This window comes from Cydia splendana, chromosome 14, assembly GCF_910591565.1.
Source record: "Cydia splendana chromosome 14, ilCydSple1.2, whole genome shotgun sequence".
Classification (NCBI taxonomy): Eukaryota; Metazoa; Arthropoda; class Insecta; order Lepidoptera; family Tortricidae; genus Cydia; species Cydia splendana.
The window spans coordinates 14,048,725-14,068,977 of NC_085973.1; the positions used below are offsets into that span (position 1 = coordinate 14,048,725).

The 20,253-nt window shown below is 36.5% G+C and overlaps 1 protein-coding gene across 1 annotated transcript in view; it reads right to left on the reverse strand.

The window, feature by feature from the left end:
* Nucleotides 1-2,016: 2,016 nt before the first annotated feature.
* The window catches only part of LOC134796746 (activating transcription factor 3-like), a 76,452-nt gene continuing 58,215 nt past the window's right edge, over nt 2,017-20,253 (reverse strand). Inside the window, exons 2-6 of the mRNA XM_063768944.1 lie at nt 12,050-12,475; nt 9,055-9,144; nt 5,905-6,063; nt 3,109-3,267; nt 2,017-2,535 (exon numbers count right to left, since the gene is read on the reverse strand). Of these exons, the coding sequence (XP_063625014.1) occupies nt 2,032-2,535; nt 3,109-3,267; nt 5,905-6,063; nt 9,055-9,144; nt 12,050-12,307 (1,170 nt within the window). The 5' untranslated portion in view covers nt 12,308-12,475 and the 3' untranslated portion in view covers nt 2,017-2,031. The remainder of the gene's footprint in view (nt 2,536-3,108; nt 3,268-5,904; nt 6,064-9,054; nt 9,145-12,049; nt 12,476-20,253) is intronic.

Here is a 20,253-nt window from a genome sequence, read left to right on the forward strand (position 1 = left end):
ACTACGATCTTCTTTTCATTACTAAGTAGGTAATTAGCAACTTTAGAAGTTCGTGTAGCTAAACTTAGTTATAGGTGCCTATTCTTCTATCTGTAGGTACCTACCTAACTAGAAAACGGTTTGCTATGATAACTAGCTCACTGCAAACCCAAGTGGCAACAGGGGTCGTAAAAGTTCTCTTTCACACTTGCATAGTCGTAACAAGCTAGAATGAAAAAGAAATTGGCCCTGATCGTCGCTTCAATTAACCTTTTGGACGCCAATGACCGATATATCCGCACCGCAGGTTCAACGCCAAAGACTGATTAATCGGTCACTGACCACAGAGCAACATAGACCTACGTGCATATGCATAAAGTTCAATTTCAGTTTTGACACTTCGGTGACGTGGCGTCCGCATGACAGCTTTTGTGTTTGACACGGCGTCGAAAAGGTTAACGGGGAAAACAGTTTAGTTGAATTCAAATATATGTTTCATATCGGAGATACATTCAAATATATATAGTTATAAGTATAGTATGATACTTATTATTCGATGCCTTACTTATAAAGCCATTAAATTTTGTTTTCACCTCAGCAGCTCGAACAAGGGTACTTTGCTTCTTAAAAACAGTGAGCAAAATGCGACTTTGCTCACTGAATCATTTTGTCTCACTCAGTGAGCAAAATCGCATTTTGCTCACTTAGTGTGTCTCACTCAGTGAGCAAAATGCGATTTTGCTCACTGAGTGAGACAAAATGACATTCAAGTGACCTTTATAGTCAAATGTCATTTCAACATGCGGGGTCTAATACAAGTTCGATATACTTGGGTTCTATTATCTCTGTCCCTCTAAGGTATGTTCTCACTGCTTAGGGTGAAAAATTTTGTGTACTACACGAGATCAAAGTTATTTACATCTCGTGCGCTTTTGAATCCCTTACTACGCTCAAGATTCTAAATTAGATTCACTCGCTACGCTCGTGAATCTATTATAGAATCTTTCGCTTGCACGGGACTCAAAATAAGCACTCGAAGAAATATCAAACTTTGATCTCTTGTTGTACAAATAACTATTCCCTTATAACGCCATCTTTATATTCTATCACTTGTATTTTGTATTAAAGCACCTTACACGCTAATATTATTTTTTGTATAGCTACAACACTTATCTACTTATATAAATCATGTAAGTTTTCATCTTTATAAATCTATTCGTTAATAATCTGTGAATATATTTTAGCAACAATACAATATAATTTCGGAATATCAACGGGAGGTATTTGTTATTCTATTTACCTATTGGAAGATAAAATATTTTAATGTGATGTATAATATTTTAGGTTTTTTTCTTTGTTTTATGCAAGATATTTCATACACACTTCAATCAACTAAACAATTTATAACGTGCAGATTTTTTTCATCGTGAGATACTTTCATCGATTTAATCTCATTTCTCATATTGCACCACATAATCAGATCTCAACCAGTAAACTTATTATTAAACAGATCAAAGCAAAATTATTTAACTTAAAAAAATAACCGAGTGGTACCTAATCATATGTTAAGAGTTAAACATCTAGGTAAAAATAAAATAGGGGGTACCTACCTATCAACTGTTTCACAGTTTCTATTGAAGTGTTAAGCAATAATTTTATTATTTCACAACGCGGAATAAAATAAACATAACATAAATAAATGGTCACAATGTCGAAATATTTGAAATGAAAATGTTGATACCTACCTATACGGAGTAATCTTCGCCAATACCCTTTAGTTCCACTCGTCATACGCGATACAGGCACCATACTAATCTACGCTGTTGTTCTACACAGTAGACATACGACTTCGTTTCGAAATATACCTCCCATCCCTGCTTTAGCTTAAATTTCTATATAATACGAACAAAGGGCAGCTTTTACTTCACTTTTAAAGACAAAGTTATGAAAAATTATCACATTGGACACAGAAATAAAGTGAAGTAAAAGTTGCAACGGTGATGACGCTCTATTCCGAATTTCTCAATGCTTAAACATACGTATACTCGTGAGTTAGACCAGGCAGCCGTCGTTGAGGCCGTTGTTGAGTTTGGTTTGCGAGTCGGGGACGGTCGCGGGGTACGTATGGCACTGCTGCGTGCTCAGGTTGTAGTTGGCCTCCGCATCGTAGTACTCTTGTTCGGACTCGATCGGGACGAGGAGGTTTGTGGTCTTGGATATGAAGCCGTCCGTCGTGACGAAGGCGTCAGGGTTGGTTTGTAGGCTGAGCACGCTGTCGGGCCGGGTGTAGTCGCCCTCCATGATCTGGGACATGTAGAGGGGCTCGATGGACGCGATGGGTTCTATTTCCCCGGGGAAGCTGGTGGCCGAGGCGAGGATGTTGGCCGACTCGGGGCGGATGTAGGGGCTCTGCTCGAAGGCGGGGAATGTGTTGGTGTCGTAGCGGACGAGGTTGTAGCTGGGGTTCGTGGGCGAGGCCCGCGCTCCGTTCTTGACGCACGAGGCTTTGTGCACGTTGAGCATTTCCAAGAGCTGCCGCCTCTCCACTTCCAGGTCCTGAAGAGATAAAAGTTCAGTTAAATTCCAACTTACAAAAAAAAAACATCGTTTATTAATTTCAACATTGTAATGACCTGGGATAAAATAATATGTTGGTGATACGTTGTACATCTTAGTTTTGGTTTTCGTTGTTTAAAATTGATCTACGATTTCTCACAAACCGTGTAGAAACGGTATCTAGGCTCCAGACTTGTGTTTTAAAGTAAGTGAACAAGCCAAGTAAATATCCGCATAATCTCCCTATTGACGTCCAGCCTAATCTCGCCTTATCTTAACGACCCGAGCCATAACATAACGTGTTTGGGCATTTGAGGTGATAAACGGCATGTGTCCTTCTGTGACTTTAAGTCATTGTCCAGGAGGGCAAAGTATCAGCTGCAAAAATATCTTTGCAACTTTTAAATTAACGGGAAAATGTGATAAATGAAATGTAAAAGCGTTTTAGCAAGTGGAAGTATCATCTTGAAGCGGCGATCTTTGCCTATCTACCCTATGTGCCCTATAAAACTTGGGGTAGGCCTATATCCATCTAAGAAATAAGCGTCTTTTGACTGAAATGGTGATATATACCTTCAACTGTGCCTTCAGGTCGATGTTCTGGTTCTCAAGAACCTCGCTCTCAGAGACCAGGTTGACGGTGCGCTCCCGTTTCTTCAGTCTGCACTTGGTGGCTGCGATTTTGTTCCGCTCTCTTCGTCGCCGCCGCCGTTCCTCGTCTTCGGGGGTAAGCTGAGGAGGAAACACCCTTTAGTATGAAATTTATGAAAATATGTGTGAACAGTGAAATACATACTTATTCTGTCAAAATTTTCAGTTTAAGCTGATATTATAAACTGCATATGCGGAGGCGGGCCAAACAGTGAAGAGGCCCTAAAATTGCTCGGAGCGCGAGCCCATACTATCTTTTAAGGTGCAGCGGGATAATTTCGACTGCGGGTTAATTTCAACTAATCGAAATATCGTTTTACAATATTAACTAGAGTGCCATATACATATATCCATATAGCGAAAAAGATGTGTTGTGTGTGACTCTAGTTAATAATGTAAAACATGGAAGATATTTCGTTTAGTTGAAATTACCCCGCAGTCAAAATTGCCCCGCTGCACCGTACATAAAAATTAATTGTATGTTCTTGATTCGATTATTTTTTTTATGAAATTTAAAGATCCTATAAGAGATTAAGAATACTAAATGCGACTGATGTGCAAATAACGGATGTGATAGGTAACCATCGCCCACACTGTTAACTGTCCATCTGTAAACCTTATAACAAAGGCATAAGGTCCACAGATGGACAGTTAGGAGTGTTGCTGTTTGTACACTAAATTAATTATTCCGACGCCATAGTAATTTTACAACCACGTACTATCGAGGAAGTGAATTCACACGTAGCGGCGGTTATTGAAATCGCTTGCCCAGTGCACTGCCTCTAATGAACCAATAGGTGGGTACTGACTACGAAAATGAATTTCGAATAACGATTGCCATCTAGGCTAGGCCGATCTTCTATGTAAAGGCCTATAGTCTGTATCTTTAGGTATTTAAATAAAAGTAAACAAACAATTTGTACATTTTTGGGTAGTTGTAACATTTATTGGTTAACCAACCAGATACAAAACCGCCTGGATCTGTCACTAAACGACCTTACTTTAACCTACATTATTTGATCATGTAATGTTTTCATCTACCCTCAACTGGCTTAAGGAGCCATTTGAGGGTAGATTTTGTTTACTTTTATTTAAATACCTAAAGATACAGAGTATAGCCAAGTCTAGCGAATGCGCTTTGAGTGCACAAGGATTTTTGCTGTAGATTGTGAGCTTTACATTACTTGCTAATTAAGCCTTGCATTACTTGCTAACTAAGCGCGCGATCTGAAGCAATCATGCTCAAGTACGGACGCATTTCTATAAAAAGATGCCCTACCAACTGCAAGCCTAATCATAGACCACGCTTATACTGGTTCACGGGACGATGAGTCTAACAAGCCATGAGAATAATATTTAGTGCATTCATAATCAAGCCTTCTTTGCACGATGCTATAAAACTTCAATAGCACCGTGCATTACAATGCAGCCGCCGTAGCCATTAAAGCTAGTTAAGATATTCGCAATCGTTCGTTTCTGTCTATTCCGAGTAGTGGACTAGGTTAGTCATAAAACATTTTACAGCCTTTTGCTTAAGGTCAAGCGTGCAGTAAGTTATATATTAACTGATTTCAAGTGAGATAATACAAAGTAAACACCTTGTAGTTTCAGTGAATAATCAGGAGGTGATATTTAATCGGCAGTAACAATCTTAGATCAATTTAACGCCTTAATCGCCACGGCTACTTTATATACCACGCGAAAATAAATCTTATCAGAATGGATGAAATTGAATTTTAAACTTTGCGCATTGTTATGTCAGGGGTACGTCGGTAGCGCCGAAATTCGAAAAGGTAAAATGTATCAAATCAATAGGTAGCGATTAAAGTTCCTTTGATTTTTCTACCGAACGCTTAATGTAAGTTGTTTGCACACAGGGATGTACCTAACCTTCTAACTACTTATTAGATCTGGCTTCGTTAGTAGCTTTCAAACTGCTGAATCTACTATGATTTATTTCTTTAAAGGTGACTTCTTCAAGCCGGTTTTGTAATACACATAATTAAATTAATTGGTAGGTAATTAAAATGTCCATAAAATTATAATGATGCTAAATCATTTATTAGAATAGACCTTGACAAGTGTAGGTAGGTAATAAAAGATGGCGCTGTGCGTAATATTTTGGCTACAGAGATTATTAAATCTTCGTCGGAACTTTGTGCTACCTTACTGCGTCACGTACCCGACACTTTTCTGGAATGCCCCTTATAATGATAATGTCAGCCGCGTCACAGAATAAATAATAGTACTAGGTACAGAAGACTCACTCTCTAACAAAACGCGTATGTTACGATCAGGACAGATAATTATGGTCTCTAAGGTGGCGACAGCGCCACGCGCGGCTTATGGCTAGCCACCAAAATTGGTGTGGAACCATAGAAGGTAGGATCATATAGAAGTGGTGTACGGATGCCTCCGTGAGGGACAAAACATACACAAATGCGACACTGTGATTGGTCGAATTCATTACCATAATCCATACTAAAAAAACGGCGGGGAACAAAAAATATGTGAGACTGTGACAAGGACAAACAATAATAGCGCTTTCGCTGCTACTCCTACTGAAAGATACATAAGTTCTGTCAGTTATCCCCACCCTCATGCCAGATCCAGTTTTAATACTAGATTCATGTGTGGAACGGATGTACTTTTAGCTACCTGTAGCAAAGCGACGAAATCGCGGAGTGAGCCACGCCTGGCCGCGTTTCAAATGCTTACCCCTTCGCTCTTAGTCGTGTGCGTGTGACTGCTGTCATAGTCCTCATCGCTGTCTTCCCTCTTCATCCTCTTGACGCCCATGTCCGTGTCGCTGCCGGACATTTTGCGTTTCGATTCGATGGACAGCTTCAAACCAGCCTTTATTAGTTCCGAGCAAGTCTGTAAGGCAAAAACACAGGTATTATATTATAGGATTGTCTGTAAATAGTCGGTGGTGTCATTAAGTATGGGATTTGAAAATAATTATCATTATGGGATTTGTATTTAATGTCTGCGCTTACTATCAAGTATCTATAAAAGTGCAATAGGGACAATATTAAATGCTTATAACGATGGACATAGGTAAAAACTGTCGTGGACCTACCATACTATATTGTATAAAATATGTATAAAAAATACTTCTAAACATATAATAACCGTAACGTACTTTCAGCATTTGCTAACTTTGTGGCGTTTTACGCTTAGTTGCGCATCTTAAGAATATTATGCTTGCCGCTAAAGAATTCAATTAATATTGAAATATTTTTTTACGATTAGTAGGTAAATAGCATCATGGATCTCACGTAATGTATTGAAATTAGATGTAAAACATGAATATATTTACATTATCAAATTATTTTTGTCTCGCCATAAAGTCATAGATACTTTAGAGCTGTGATGCAATCTATGTACCTACCTACAGCTCAATTAATAGGCAAATCGTGATAAAAGATTAAGCAATTGCGTGTTCAACTCAAAAAGAAAATGGCTGATTATTATCCGGCCAACAATGGAAGGACATCGAGACCCGGACATTGAGTATGCAAATAATAACATAGTCGTAAAATCACTTTGCTGGTCTAGTAGCTTAACTTGTAATGGCCATCGTTCTTAGGCCTATTAGAATTAAGCTCATTTTTCAATGATGTGAGAGCGAAGCAGTTTAAGTTAATTGGGACTAGGGTTACCAGACGTCAGTATATTTCTTTAGCCTGTAAATAATTGATTGGGTTGGAAATCATACGTTCTGAGGAAGGGTTCTTAGAACACGAGATTTAATTTTGTAGTTAATTGTGCATATTATATGTACTCATAAGGTACCTAAAACTTGTATCGATTTGTGTCTGTAGCATCATAGCTTTCAAATGAATGAACCGATTTGAGCAAAGGTACCTAGTAGAAACTACCTAAACATGTACCTTACATTTTTATATTTCTGTATTTTAGTAAGGTAATAAACTAAAATGAGCGGAGTCGTAAAAAACAATTGATATACCTAAGTCACATGAGTCTTATATCTTCTATGTCAGGATTAGTCACCATGAATCTTCTATGTCAGGTTTTTTTTCCAGATATTTTTCAGGATGTCTACTCCGTAACCCTAGTTAGATCTACCATTTTAATACTTAAGTATTCAACATGTATGTATTTGCACTTTTTATGCGTGAGATTCTCTATCAATCATTGCCATTACCTATTGAATTAATGTGAGTTTTTTTATCTGCAATGTATGATTCATGATCTGCCTTGATAGGATAAATTCAAGGTTCTGATTGAAAAACCATAATAATCTTAATATGTCAATTACATTACAATTGTAATAACTGTATGACCATTGTGTGGAGAAGAATTGTTTCGTTTTCTCATATTTTAAACGTCCGCTCATTGTCTAGGCTGGTGTTAAAAGGTATTCAACGCACGACATTTAACTTAAACGCAAGATCTTTAATGAGTTTACCTGTGACCACAACGGTTTCCTTAAACTATCCTAATTTTCAAAATCCAACGTCATGTCTCAGTTAAACTCAAATAAATGCTTACTGAGAGGGTTTTGAGCTACATAATACGTTTTCCTAGGTTAATTATATCACATAAATATAAATAAGTACATGCATGTTTATGTACCTACAGATGCCTTGGGACACCCAAGTATTCTCTTTTCATCTACCTACAAAACCACTGAAACCAAGTCAAGTTGTACTTAAGCAGTGACACAGAATAAATATCAGTACTAGGTACAGAAGACTCACTCTCTAACAAAACGCGTCTGTTACGATCAGCACAGAGATGGCCGCTAGGTGGCGACAGCGCCACGCGCGGCCTATGGCTTTCCCCAAAATTGGGGCGGAACGGATGTAATTTTAGCTACCTGTAGCAAAGCGACGAAATCGCGGAGTGAGCCACGCCTGGCAGTGATATAATTTACCTAATAGGCACTACATTTCGTAAGGGAATATATCAAAGCTCTTAACCCTATTATGTGACCTATACCTATTACTGACCCATTCTATGATTTGTTTATTCAAAGTTCAAACATGAATATTACCTATTAACTTTAATACGCATATAATTATCTCGCGATAGCCAGCAGCCAGCGGCCGGCATGAAGAAGATCAAACGTACGCGGACAAGATAGCCTTGTGCGAAGCTGTGGCAATTAGCGGCCAGTAATGCCAGTATACTGAGCGCATCGTAAACTAAGGTATTTCAAATCATTTGAAGAATTCATACGATTATAATTTTCTTTGTAGGTGTGCTCGAAAATGAATATTGATGATGCTGCGGTTTCAGGAAACTTACCTATTTAGTATTGTTAAAATGCTTGAAGGATCAGGAAGGTTTAATAAGTACATATATTGTAATTTCATATTATGAAACATCTTATCACATACTTAATGTGAGTAAATAATGAGTCATTATCAACTGTAAGCTCCTAACAAAATTGACATTATTAATGACAATTTTCAAAAATAAGTACTCACCTACCTACTTACATATTTTTTACAACAATCACTGAAAGTTCAAGCATCCATACTCATTAGGCACATCTGGCGAGAATCTATGTCAGGGCCTACAGAAAATCCTAATTTTACACGATTAATCTGCAATGTTAACCTAATTCGAATTCAAATTGGAAACAGACTTAATATAAGAGAGTGCTATTAAATTTTGATGTGAAAACTTTGTTACGTTAAACGCTAGTATCTATCTAATTAATGCGATAAGTCTCCACGAATTACTTGTGAACAACTATAAAATAATAATATTAAATAATCTAAAACTTAAGACTAAAATGTTTGGGATAAACACATAATAAATAATCGGGTGTGGAACCCAGAGAAAGAGAGAGAGTGAAAGGTTTAATATTAGAATAAAATGTAGTTAGGGTACCTTTTGTATGCTGGGCGGAGTACCGGAGGCTGGCGAAGTCGCCGATGAGCCGTTGGACATTGAGGAGTTGGAGTCGTTCCCGCTCGCACTCTGGAACACAAATCACTGTTCACAAGACGTTCTTCAATTTAGCCGATGGTGATTTTAGTTGGGACTTTTACTTATCTACCTTAATTATATAAGGTGCTACCTTATTAGTTGTAGATATTTATACAGCTGATAGTACTCGGTTCCTGGAGTATATTTAAGTATGAAACATTATAGCTTTTACGATGTTTTTTGGAGAAAACTGAAAAACTAATTTGCTACGTAAAAACACCCTGTTAATGTAATTATTAATTATGTGAACTCATTGAACAGATTCTAGTACCTCTTTTACCTAACATCTAACTGTCTGGTCACTTCATCCTAATAACCTTTTGCAGTTTTCCTTATAATTAATTTTTTGTTCGGTAAATTAAAACAAAAAAAAAAAATCTTAATTTCTATTTAAAGTTAATTGTTTTAAAGTAAAGTATCATCTGTTATAATATCTGCAACTAATAAAGTAGCATCTTATATAACAAGCATTATCCACAGGATTCGGTGTTCAAGAGAAACGCAAAGGATTTAGATGACCTGATCACTGATTTAAGAAAATAAGTTCACTCTAAACAAGATTTTATTTGGAATGAATTTTTGTATCCTACAACTATGGAAACAATATACATTCTAATAGAACTACTAATTTTCGATTAAACCGGGCCTTCTGGAAACGACGACTTCACAAGAATTGATGGGATAGGACGACAGTGGTTTCGGATTTCAGCCTTTTTGTCCGCGTCTCACAGTGTCCAGGCTAATGGAACGACTTCCGGTGTAGCAGCGTGACCAAACACGACAAGAATAATTTACCTGGGTTCCCGAACATCGTAATGCATAGAATAAAGTATCCAGCTATCACTTTACTCAATGAAATTACTGGACAACGTCATGCCCTATGAGCACACATTTGGTGAAATCATAAATTTGATGGAAGTCACTTTTTTAAAGAAGAAGAAAATCTACTACGTGGACGGCAAAGACCCACGTCGCATTATTGGCGAAATGTAGATTTGGATGGTGTTGTATGGCAGGGGTTCTGTAGGTACTGTTTACTAGATTACGGAAAACACGATTTTAACGACTACCATCCTATAAAAGGTTCACATTGTATGCAACAGAGTTCACTGTGGCTTTCTCTTATCACTTTGCATAGGTACTAGCGATAGTCACTTGGTAGCAAGTGATCAGTTGGTCACTTTACGTGACAGGTTTTTAACATTATCTTCTATTATTAGTCATTTTAGAATATCATATTGAACTCAAATCCGTTTCATAAAGGTAGGTACCGTAAAATGGGGTGAGTAGGGTCAAAACTGAAATTCAAACTTCGATAACATTTTATTTTTACATATGAAAACTTAATGGTGTATATAATAAGTGTTCCGGACGTTTGTATTTTAGTTTTTATTTTATTTTGGGTAGTTCCATTTCATAACTTTGACGATAAAGAGGAAAACCCACCTCACCCCGTAGTGCCTCGTATTTGGGGTGAGAGGGGTTTTCATACAAAGGTGATTTTGGAAGATTGTTGGATCGATTTTTTTTTATTATGCGTACCTATTACTATAGCTCCATTTTAAATTAGAATACATTATTTTTATAGCAGTAGCCTTAAAATCCCTTCTCACCCCCCTCTCAAACCTTCTCTCCCCATTCATAACCCACCTCTCCCCGCGAAACCTACTCACCCCGTTTTACGGTAGTAGGTACAACAACTTATATTATGTAGATATTTTATATTTTTGTTTGTAACAAAATAAAAATTCATTAAAATACGGCTAAGTACTAAATAGTTAGCAAGATTTATTATATGATATTGCAAATATATTTCAACCGCAACGATCATTTCAGGATTGATATTTAATTGCATCCAGTGTTTAAATGAACCCTTCTTTAATTATCATAATAAACATCATCAGATAACACGCGTCGACTCCAAATGCACCCAAAATGACATTTTAAATAATATGCCCCCTTTGTCCTTTCACGCTCTGAATGCGCCATCCCGTCCCATACATAATTATACTCATTCACAACACTTCCATGTATGAGATAATCTGTACAAATAATGTGTATTTATACGATAACTAAATATAGATAAACTGATACGGAGGCGCCATTGAGTCTGCTTAACGTATGTTGCTGCACTCAGCTGCAGAAATGACGTATGTTGATGCAACTGCAATACAAATGCGACTTTGTGAAATTAAACTACGGAATGCAACAAAAAGGTGCATGAACTCATAGCGTGTTGGCATCTCTTGGTGTTATCCAATGTTTATAAAGGGGTGGTGATTTCTGTCACGTGACCGTCCACGTTTTATAAAATATGATCTATTTTCCTAGGAAACTGCCGTCATTTAGGACCTTTTTCTCCATGACGCTTGGCCTACGTTATGTGATTGTTACTTGGCAGAGTTTCAAGATACTTGTAACACTTATTTTGCATTTAAACAGTCCATCTGCATGCGTTAGATAGCCTAGGCACTAAGGGACCTCTTTGCATTTTGATTGCTCAACACAATGTAAGGGCTAATAATAGAGAACGGGTGCTGTGCTGAGTCACGGTTCTGTTGGTTTCGTTGCCGGATTATATAATAATATTATCTGTATGACAGTCGCAAAATATTAAACCATATTAAATTATAAAAAATTATGTCATATGGGATGGCACATACATAATAAATACCTTTACACAGGCGTAACACTACATAAATATGACCGACAAGACCGTTTCCGGCAAAACGCATTAATCGGTAATTAATGTAATTGTTGGTTGTCGATACGGTCTAATTGAATAATTATAACAGCCTCAACTAATTTGCTTCATTTTCCTACTTTAGGTGTTAAAAACCTGCGATAGGTACTGCGAATTAAGCGCGAATACGAATGTTAAACTTATTAATATTACCTTGAATCCTGACGTCTTCTCACTGTAGTTGTACTGGTCCAGAGGATTCGTCATGGTGATGAGATCGTTCACAATCTCCGGCGTCCGCAACGTTGTATTCGCAGACTCCGCAGTCAGGAGGCCTATGACGGACGCGCTGAGGTTCACGCTCAGGTTGTACGAGCCGCCTGGGTCATCCGCCCCAGCAGCGCCACCTACCGGCGACGCCACCTCTTCACACTTTATCATCGGCACCGCGCTCATGCTCGACTGATTCATTATATCCTTGTAAGGAGCCAGTTTCGCTGATTTTTTGGTAACGTTCGTATATAAAACTAGATTAACACTTTAATATCACTGACACTAACGCTAGTTTAAGGCTAAATATCACTCTGTGGTAAACTGGTTGAATGGCACTTTAGTCTTCTTTGCACGCCGCGGGTCTATCTGAAATGAAAGAAAAATTTGCGTTAATCACCCGTCCAACTAGTTGACAAACGGAAAATTTTGATGAAGGTAATTTAATAAAATATTTAGCAGGTTTTGCTTAGTCAAATCTTTATTAAATCTAGGCGTATAGTTATTACAAATATTTGAGTCAAAATAAAATAAATTTACTTGGGCAATAACTGAATGAACCTTTAAAAATACAGTAATTCCGTAGTTGGTTGTAATGAAATATCCACATGGCCACTGTTCTGGCCATAAAAATCAAATGTCAACAATTCGGTAAAACAGAGGACAGAGTTCGTTTCGCAAGTTCTTTCGCAAGAGTACGCGTCGGGTTTTAATTAGGGCTATCTGGGCATCGCGGCCTCGGGGCCAGGATGCGACTCCAATAAAACGCTTTTTTACAGGCCACAATTGAATGTGTGCCATAAAATTGAAATTAAGCGCGTTTTTACGACGCGCTCGGCTCTTCCGCGTCGCTCATTGTCACGAGGTTGTAATCCGGATGCGAGGACACGCATAGATTAAGGAGTCTAGCCATTATGTGGAAATTAGGTCTAAAGTCGTGACCGAAAAGTCCTTAGCGAAAACAGGAGCTAATGTTTCCATATATAGGTGCGTTGAAAGCTGTCTGGCGCCTTGACCTGCTGCATATCTGTATATCTCATATCAAAGACACGTAAACACAATAAAGAACTGTAACCTAGTTGCGGCGAGTTTGCTTATTCTGCGCGCGACGGAGGATAATGTGTCGCAGAAATATATGCTTTAGGTAATTGAATGCATTTGGAATCTTCATGATTTGTTTTTGGTGGAAAACCGCAAACATACGAGAGTGCGAAGTGGAAATCATTGTTTTAATTAACGTAGACACCATCGAATTTTCCTTGTATCATTTTGTTCCCAATGTACCTACATATATGTATGTACACCTATTGATATTTTCCTTGTATGTTATTGTCATTATACATTATAAGGATTTAGATAGGTACCTACTCTACCTATTATCTAAATCCCTAAAATAATTACTTACTATGCTTGGGTAGTAGTATGTAAAATGGAACAGCCTAATAAAAAAATAGTATATCTATCAAATATTTGTACCTTAAATACAGCGCAAAAGTTAAAATAAATCATGCAAATTAACTTGAAATCTATTGGACTCGGGAAACGGGCAGGTGTAATGTGGCAGTAATATTTAGGTAATTATTTTCTTTAGATCAAATTAATAATGAAAGTCAACATATGGTATTGGTACAAGTGTCTTGACTCAAGACTCATTTGTCATTCTATTGAGTCATATAGTCCAACCTAGCAATGCATTGCAATGTTTAAAATATTTTTAGAGTTGACATACAAAACAAAGTACCCAGGACTGATTGCATAAAAAGTTATATGCAAATAAAGTTCTTGCTCGATCAAATGTGTTCAACGAAATTGAATTGAACTTTTATATGAAACCTTGTAAAACTTTCGGTTGCAAAAACTCGATGCCTCTAGGACATTTTACGCAATATTAAATCTCATACATCATCGAGTAGCGACTAGTTGTTTGATGAGTAAATGAAACACAACTGAGCAAACATAACGTGGGCAAACGTTCATAAAGTTCGGTCAACGGGGAAAGCTCGAACATTAATTTTACTACTAATAAATAACCGTAAACAGCATTTTCTTTTTGTAAAATTGGATGTTCATTTTATATTACTCACAGTGCATTTCGATTTGTGACGAAACGCTGTACCTACTAGTAATGTCAAATCAACATAATGTTTAAATGTTGATACCTACCGCTCTGAATATATCCATAATTTGCGATTGGAAGGTACAGTGAGCTGCGAAATTGCATAGAAAAATTCTGAGTGAATTAATTGATAAAGTCGCCATGTACTTTTACGGCCGATGGTACCTAGTGTATCGAGACCTCTAGAGTCTAGATCCTTAGCAATTACTTGTGATCAAAACAGGGCACTTATTGGTTATTCGATTTGACTTGCTTGGTAAGCGATTAAAAGCTTAGCCAGAGCTAAAAAGGCCTACCTATTTTATCGTATGATTTCGAAAATAAATCGTATGTAAAACAATTTTAATATTCGACCCATTGGCGCTAAAGCTTAGAATAAAAATAGAAAGAAAAGATCGTTTGATATTCCACCGTGCTACTTTGTTTGTAGTCTAGCTAGTCGATTACATTGTTATACGAATTTCTATTTTATTTCAAGTAGGTACCTACCTAAGTATATTTACAGAATCGTGCGATGCATAAAATAAACAAACCAGGAAAACACATCGAAACAATGTACGTAAAATCACATCGAAACATATTTACCTGCCTACATGTTTGTATAAAATTCAAATAATTCTATTAAGTAGATACATGGACAATTTTACAGCTTCAAACAAAATAATCTCATAGTTTTTAAAGGACGCGGTATCTTTGCTTAGGTAAGTATACAGTTTAACTTTTCGCTCGAGGTTTTTAATGCATATGAACACCTGTTCATGATGAGATGAAGGTGAAACCGAGTTTATGAGTTGGTATAGGTACAATGTATATCCTAATATATTAAAATATGTATTAAATTTCTACTATACTTACACCTGTAAGTAGTATAGTAGAAATTTAATACATATTTTAATAACCTGTAAGTATAGTAGAAATTTAGTACATATTTTAATAACCTGTAAGTATAGTAGAAATTTAATACATATTTTAATAAATTAGGATATACATTGTACCTGTACTAACTCATAAACTCGGTTTCACCTTCATCTTCTACGTAAATAATGTGAGTGAAAATAGAAAATGCACTCTCCGGATTGAATACAAACATAGTTGCGACGCCGTAAAACGGCTTACTGATCATAAACCCACTACTAGGGCTTGCAATATCGGACGGTTTCCAATTCCGGAACTGATTTTCGATATTGGGTCCCAATTCCGGAATTCCGGAACTGGTTCCGGAATTAGGGCTAATCATATTTCTATCCGATTTTGTAATCAAAAACAACAAAAAATGTGAAATTCTGATACTTACGGTTATTAAAGATAGTATTGTTTTAGTGGAATTTAATTTGCAGTATTATTAATCGAAAAATGTTAATAAATTGAGTAGTTCCGTCTTTGCACTTCTTATTTTAGCACCGTATTACTATGGTCACTTTTATTTACTTCAATGATACGGCGTATTTATTTGGGGAAACTACGAAAGCTGGCAAACCATTTGATGCCTAATTTTATATAATGTCTAAATATAACGGCTTCGCATACACTACCTAGTGGCTCTATTTACGAAGATGAAGGTCCTGATGGGGTTCCGCTCTCGATAAGGGCATTTATTGTGTTATAAGGTATAACGATTATTTGTTCCTGGATTAAGGTTGTTTTTTATGTGCATATTAAATTTATGTACCTATTCGGCTATATCTATTTACCTTTATACATTGCCGACTAGTGTCCAAAACGCAAGCCTTATTGAGAAACCAAATGGGCTAAATTATTTCATCATCTCTTCATTAGAGCCTGGTGAGAAAACAAGTAATTTTCCGCATTTTCTTATTAAGTACGTGTAAAATAATAAAATCCGAAAAAATGGAAAAATAAATTTTTATTCAAAGGATTCGCGTAGGTAGGATTCTGGGCAAGTAAATGTATGGCTTGGCTTTAGCAAGAATCAAAAGTAAAAAATCGATGGTTAAGTTAATGAGGCATGTTAATGCATGCTGCTAGACATCAGACTTTTGTCAGCCACGGCTAATACCACCAGCATAGTGTAGTCTCTTGGCAATTTTCAATAGTAAACGTACTTAAATCTAATAAAAGTACTTAAACCAATTCCGGAATTTTCGATATTCAGTGGTCTCAATTCCGGAATTGTAATATCGGAAAATTTGTCCGAAATTCCGGAATTTCGAAATTCCGGAATTCCGGAATGCAAGCCCTACCCACTACATTGTTGGACGAGGAGAAATTGCACCATCAAATAGACAACGCATTATTGGGAGGATAACGTCAAATCTGCTTTGATCAAATCTACTACCAAATGGAGCATGGGAAACTAGCACCAAAAAAAGGCGCTCCCCGTACTGTCACTCATTGAGGGAGCGTGACCACTTACTTATATTTTCAGTTGTGTTTACGACCATTTATGTAAATTGAAAATATCTACAAAAAAATAGTTTTAGAGATCAACATGCCACAGTATAAAATGCTGTAGAAGCTGCTAACAGAGTAGCATTTACGAGTAAAAAAACTATGATGAACTCCCGCTCTGCGAAAACTCTTAATAATACGATGTGTGTTTAGTCTGTAACTTTCAGGTTTTCTACGCGTTTTCACCCCTCGCCCTCTCAGGTTAAGTTTCGTGCGTCGGTAACAAAGACACAAAGGAAAAAGGGGAGAGTTTTATATGAATGCGTCATTTATAGGCTCCCTCGGTAATGTTATTGTTTGAAAGTAACCTATATTTTGATAATGATACGTATTTGATCATTTTTTCGAGTCAATTTGGGCTCTTACAATTTGTTCTATGTGATAGGTGACATTGACACGGATCAACTGGAAAATATTAAAAAACTATAGATAGAATAGACCTTATTGATCGGCCGTAAATTCATCATCATCACTTATCAGAAAGTATGCCACATGACTACAATATTGTACCTACATCACGTTCACCTTCTTTTTCTTAAGTGCGCAATCAGCTAGCCCTTATCCTCTAATCGGGAGATTAATCTAATCGCATTACAAATTAGCTTTTAACTTACTTACACCTACAACAAGTCTATAGAATTCATGACAAAAAATATAATTCCACTGAACTGCGCAACAAACGCTGGTTGGTATTAACTAATGGCATAATTAACACGCCATAGGCAGCTAACTTCCAAATTACTTAAAAATAAAACAATTGAACAACAGTCAATTGTTAGAGTAGCTATCGTATTCCCACGGTATTTAGAATGCTTTAACAAATTGCCACTTATAATGCCCACCAATTTATTTGAAATAAAGGTACATTTTTCAACTAATTTAGGGAAGGTTTAATTTGTCCATTTTGGTATACATACTTAAATCGTTACGGAGCGTAGGCGTAGGACATTTGTTTTTTTTTTTCACAGTAAGACCTACCATATTAAGGCAACACAACGCAAAAACGTAAGTTGTATAGATTTAGAAATAGGTAGCTATTATTAACAATGCATTTATTATTCTATGAAAAATCAAAAAATAAACAATTATACTTATTAGGTTTTCTTCAAAGAAATATCGTTTGGATTCATGCACACATTTGCATAGATTAAAATATAGGTACGACATAAGTAAGTACGGTAGTTAGGCACTTGCGACGATTCATTAGGTACCTAACTGAATTAATCGTGTAAGTTGTAATGCTAATAATATGTAGATCGTAGATTAATATTGAAAACGCCTCTTCAATCACCTTAATCACTCACAAATCCTCCATTTACGTTGGTACCTACATTTTTTTTATACAAGCGTAGGTATAATTATCATGTCCATAGGTGTTCAAACTTTCGGAGTCAATCGCGTAGGCTCCGGTACGATGCAAACATGTTAGTAGGACGTCCGCGACCGATTATGGGAAATGAAAAATTATGCGTCCGGTGTGCGTAGGATTCGAGAATCGTGCACCTAAGGTGTTGTGACTACTGCGAGTGCTGAGTGTGTGTGTGTGTGTGTGTGGTGTGTGACTGCTGGTGAACTAAATAACGATTGTAGCTACTTAACAACTGGGTTGCTACAAAAAAACAAACGGTTTTTAACTTGTTTCCAGGACGGGACATATTCATATACCTACTCAAAATTTTATTTTTAACCTTTCATATGTGAGTGGTGATCAAAAATAGTGGATCTAAACGTCGGTTGTGCTGTATACCTAGAGCAGAAGAAATCGTTCACGAAAAAAATTCAAAAAGATGACTAATAATCTAAAATCTCGGTCAGGATCCGTAGGTACACAGAAAAGGAGTTAAATATCAATGTTTGGGTCTATCCGAACTTGATTTACAAAGCTATTAAGAGAGTTAAATGCTTGGTTGATACATATTTTTATTGAGTCGAAATTCTTCTGTAATAATTGTCGACTAGGAAGGACTAGCTGATTATTTTGCGACAATCAAAGGTAAAAATAAGTAAGTATGCAGGTTAGACGTAGAAACAGGCCTATTCAGATTTCGAGATAATCACAAGATCTTGAGACGATTTAGAGATCAACTAGATCTACATTAGATATCGACTAGATGTGACTTGGATATCTGATTCATAACTTGTCGAAATCGTTCAAGAGGACCTCCAAAATCGCGGAAACGTCAAATTTGACATATCTATCTTACAAATATCTTAAAATTATCCGTAGGTATCGTAACTTGTTGAAGTCTAGTAGAAATCTAATTCATTTTCCGAATCGAGCCGAAAAAGACTTCCAAGCACCCATGTGTTACGGAACTTCGACGTATTTTAAAAGCGCAATAAAGTGCCAAGGACAGAAAGCTCGGAACGAGGTTATGAGCTTCCTTTAGCGAGGTCGAGCGGTAAGTGCTTAGTCGAGTATTTACTTGCCAACTTTGTAGGCAATTAGTAAAAATGGAGATGGTTTTTGTAACATCCACTTGGAGTCGCTTGACAGGTTATTTTAATGCGTATGTAAGATATTAAAATATTGACAGGTGCTTTGAGTTATTTTTATTATGTACAATAAAGTAACATATAATAAAATGGTGATTTAGTCTTATGACCTTGCGTAGGTGTGTACGTAAGTACCTATGATCCATGGTAGTATTAAATTAGTAATACATATGTGGTTAGCACGTGTATCCCTTTACACTACTCGTCAAAGATAAGTAAAGTCAGCTAAGAAAGTGGTCTACCACTTTTCGACTCTATCATCTGATTGATAGAGTCGAAAAGTGGTAGACCACTTTCTTGACTGACCGTGCCTAGTTTAAAAGTTAAGGGGCTACCCGAGGTTTTCATCGATTTTTGACAAGTTTTGAATCGTATCTCCTACTTATTGCACTACAGATAGAAGACAAACGGCTTTCTTCAAACTTGTATCTCGATTTTTGTAAACATTAGAAAACTAAGGGATTCAGATCGAAGGTCATCGGGGCATGGGATCCCCTTAAAGTTCCATCGCAACAAACTCATAGAACACAGCTCGTATATAGTCAGAGTTTCCCGAATTATCTACAAAAGTAAAATAGAAACGCAATTTGTCATAGAAAATATTAAATTAGTTACAATTACAAATAAAATAGAAACTAGTAAAACATAAACATCTATTTTTTACAATTCGCTTTTCAATGAAACAACAGGATTGAGTTATTCAATTCTAATAACCGTAGTTGCTCATCGTGCCATTGACTACAGCTAGAGAATTATTGAAATGAACCATTACTATGTATTTGAATGATAGAACACAAACAATGTTTGTGCTGTAGGATTTATCGCTTTGGTATGTGTGCGGTTTACCTCTTCAGTTAAATCCTACTTTTTACCTACCTACAGTATTTCTACATTAATTTCAGCTGGAATTTTATATTTCGCACGATGAGGCAGTAATAGGTAATCTCTAGTTTAATTTACTTAGGTAAATGAATCATGACAATTCACGTTTTGAGTTATGAATATTTAAAAAAATACTACTTCAGTTTATAGTGCTTTGATTCATCCTTACACGTGTAGCCTCGTAGGAAACTTTATTTAATTATTCGATTATTTAATTTTTTAGCAAGAAATTTGATTGCTTATT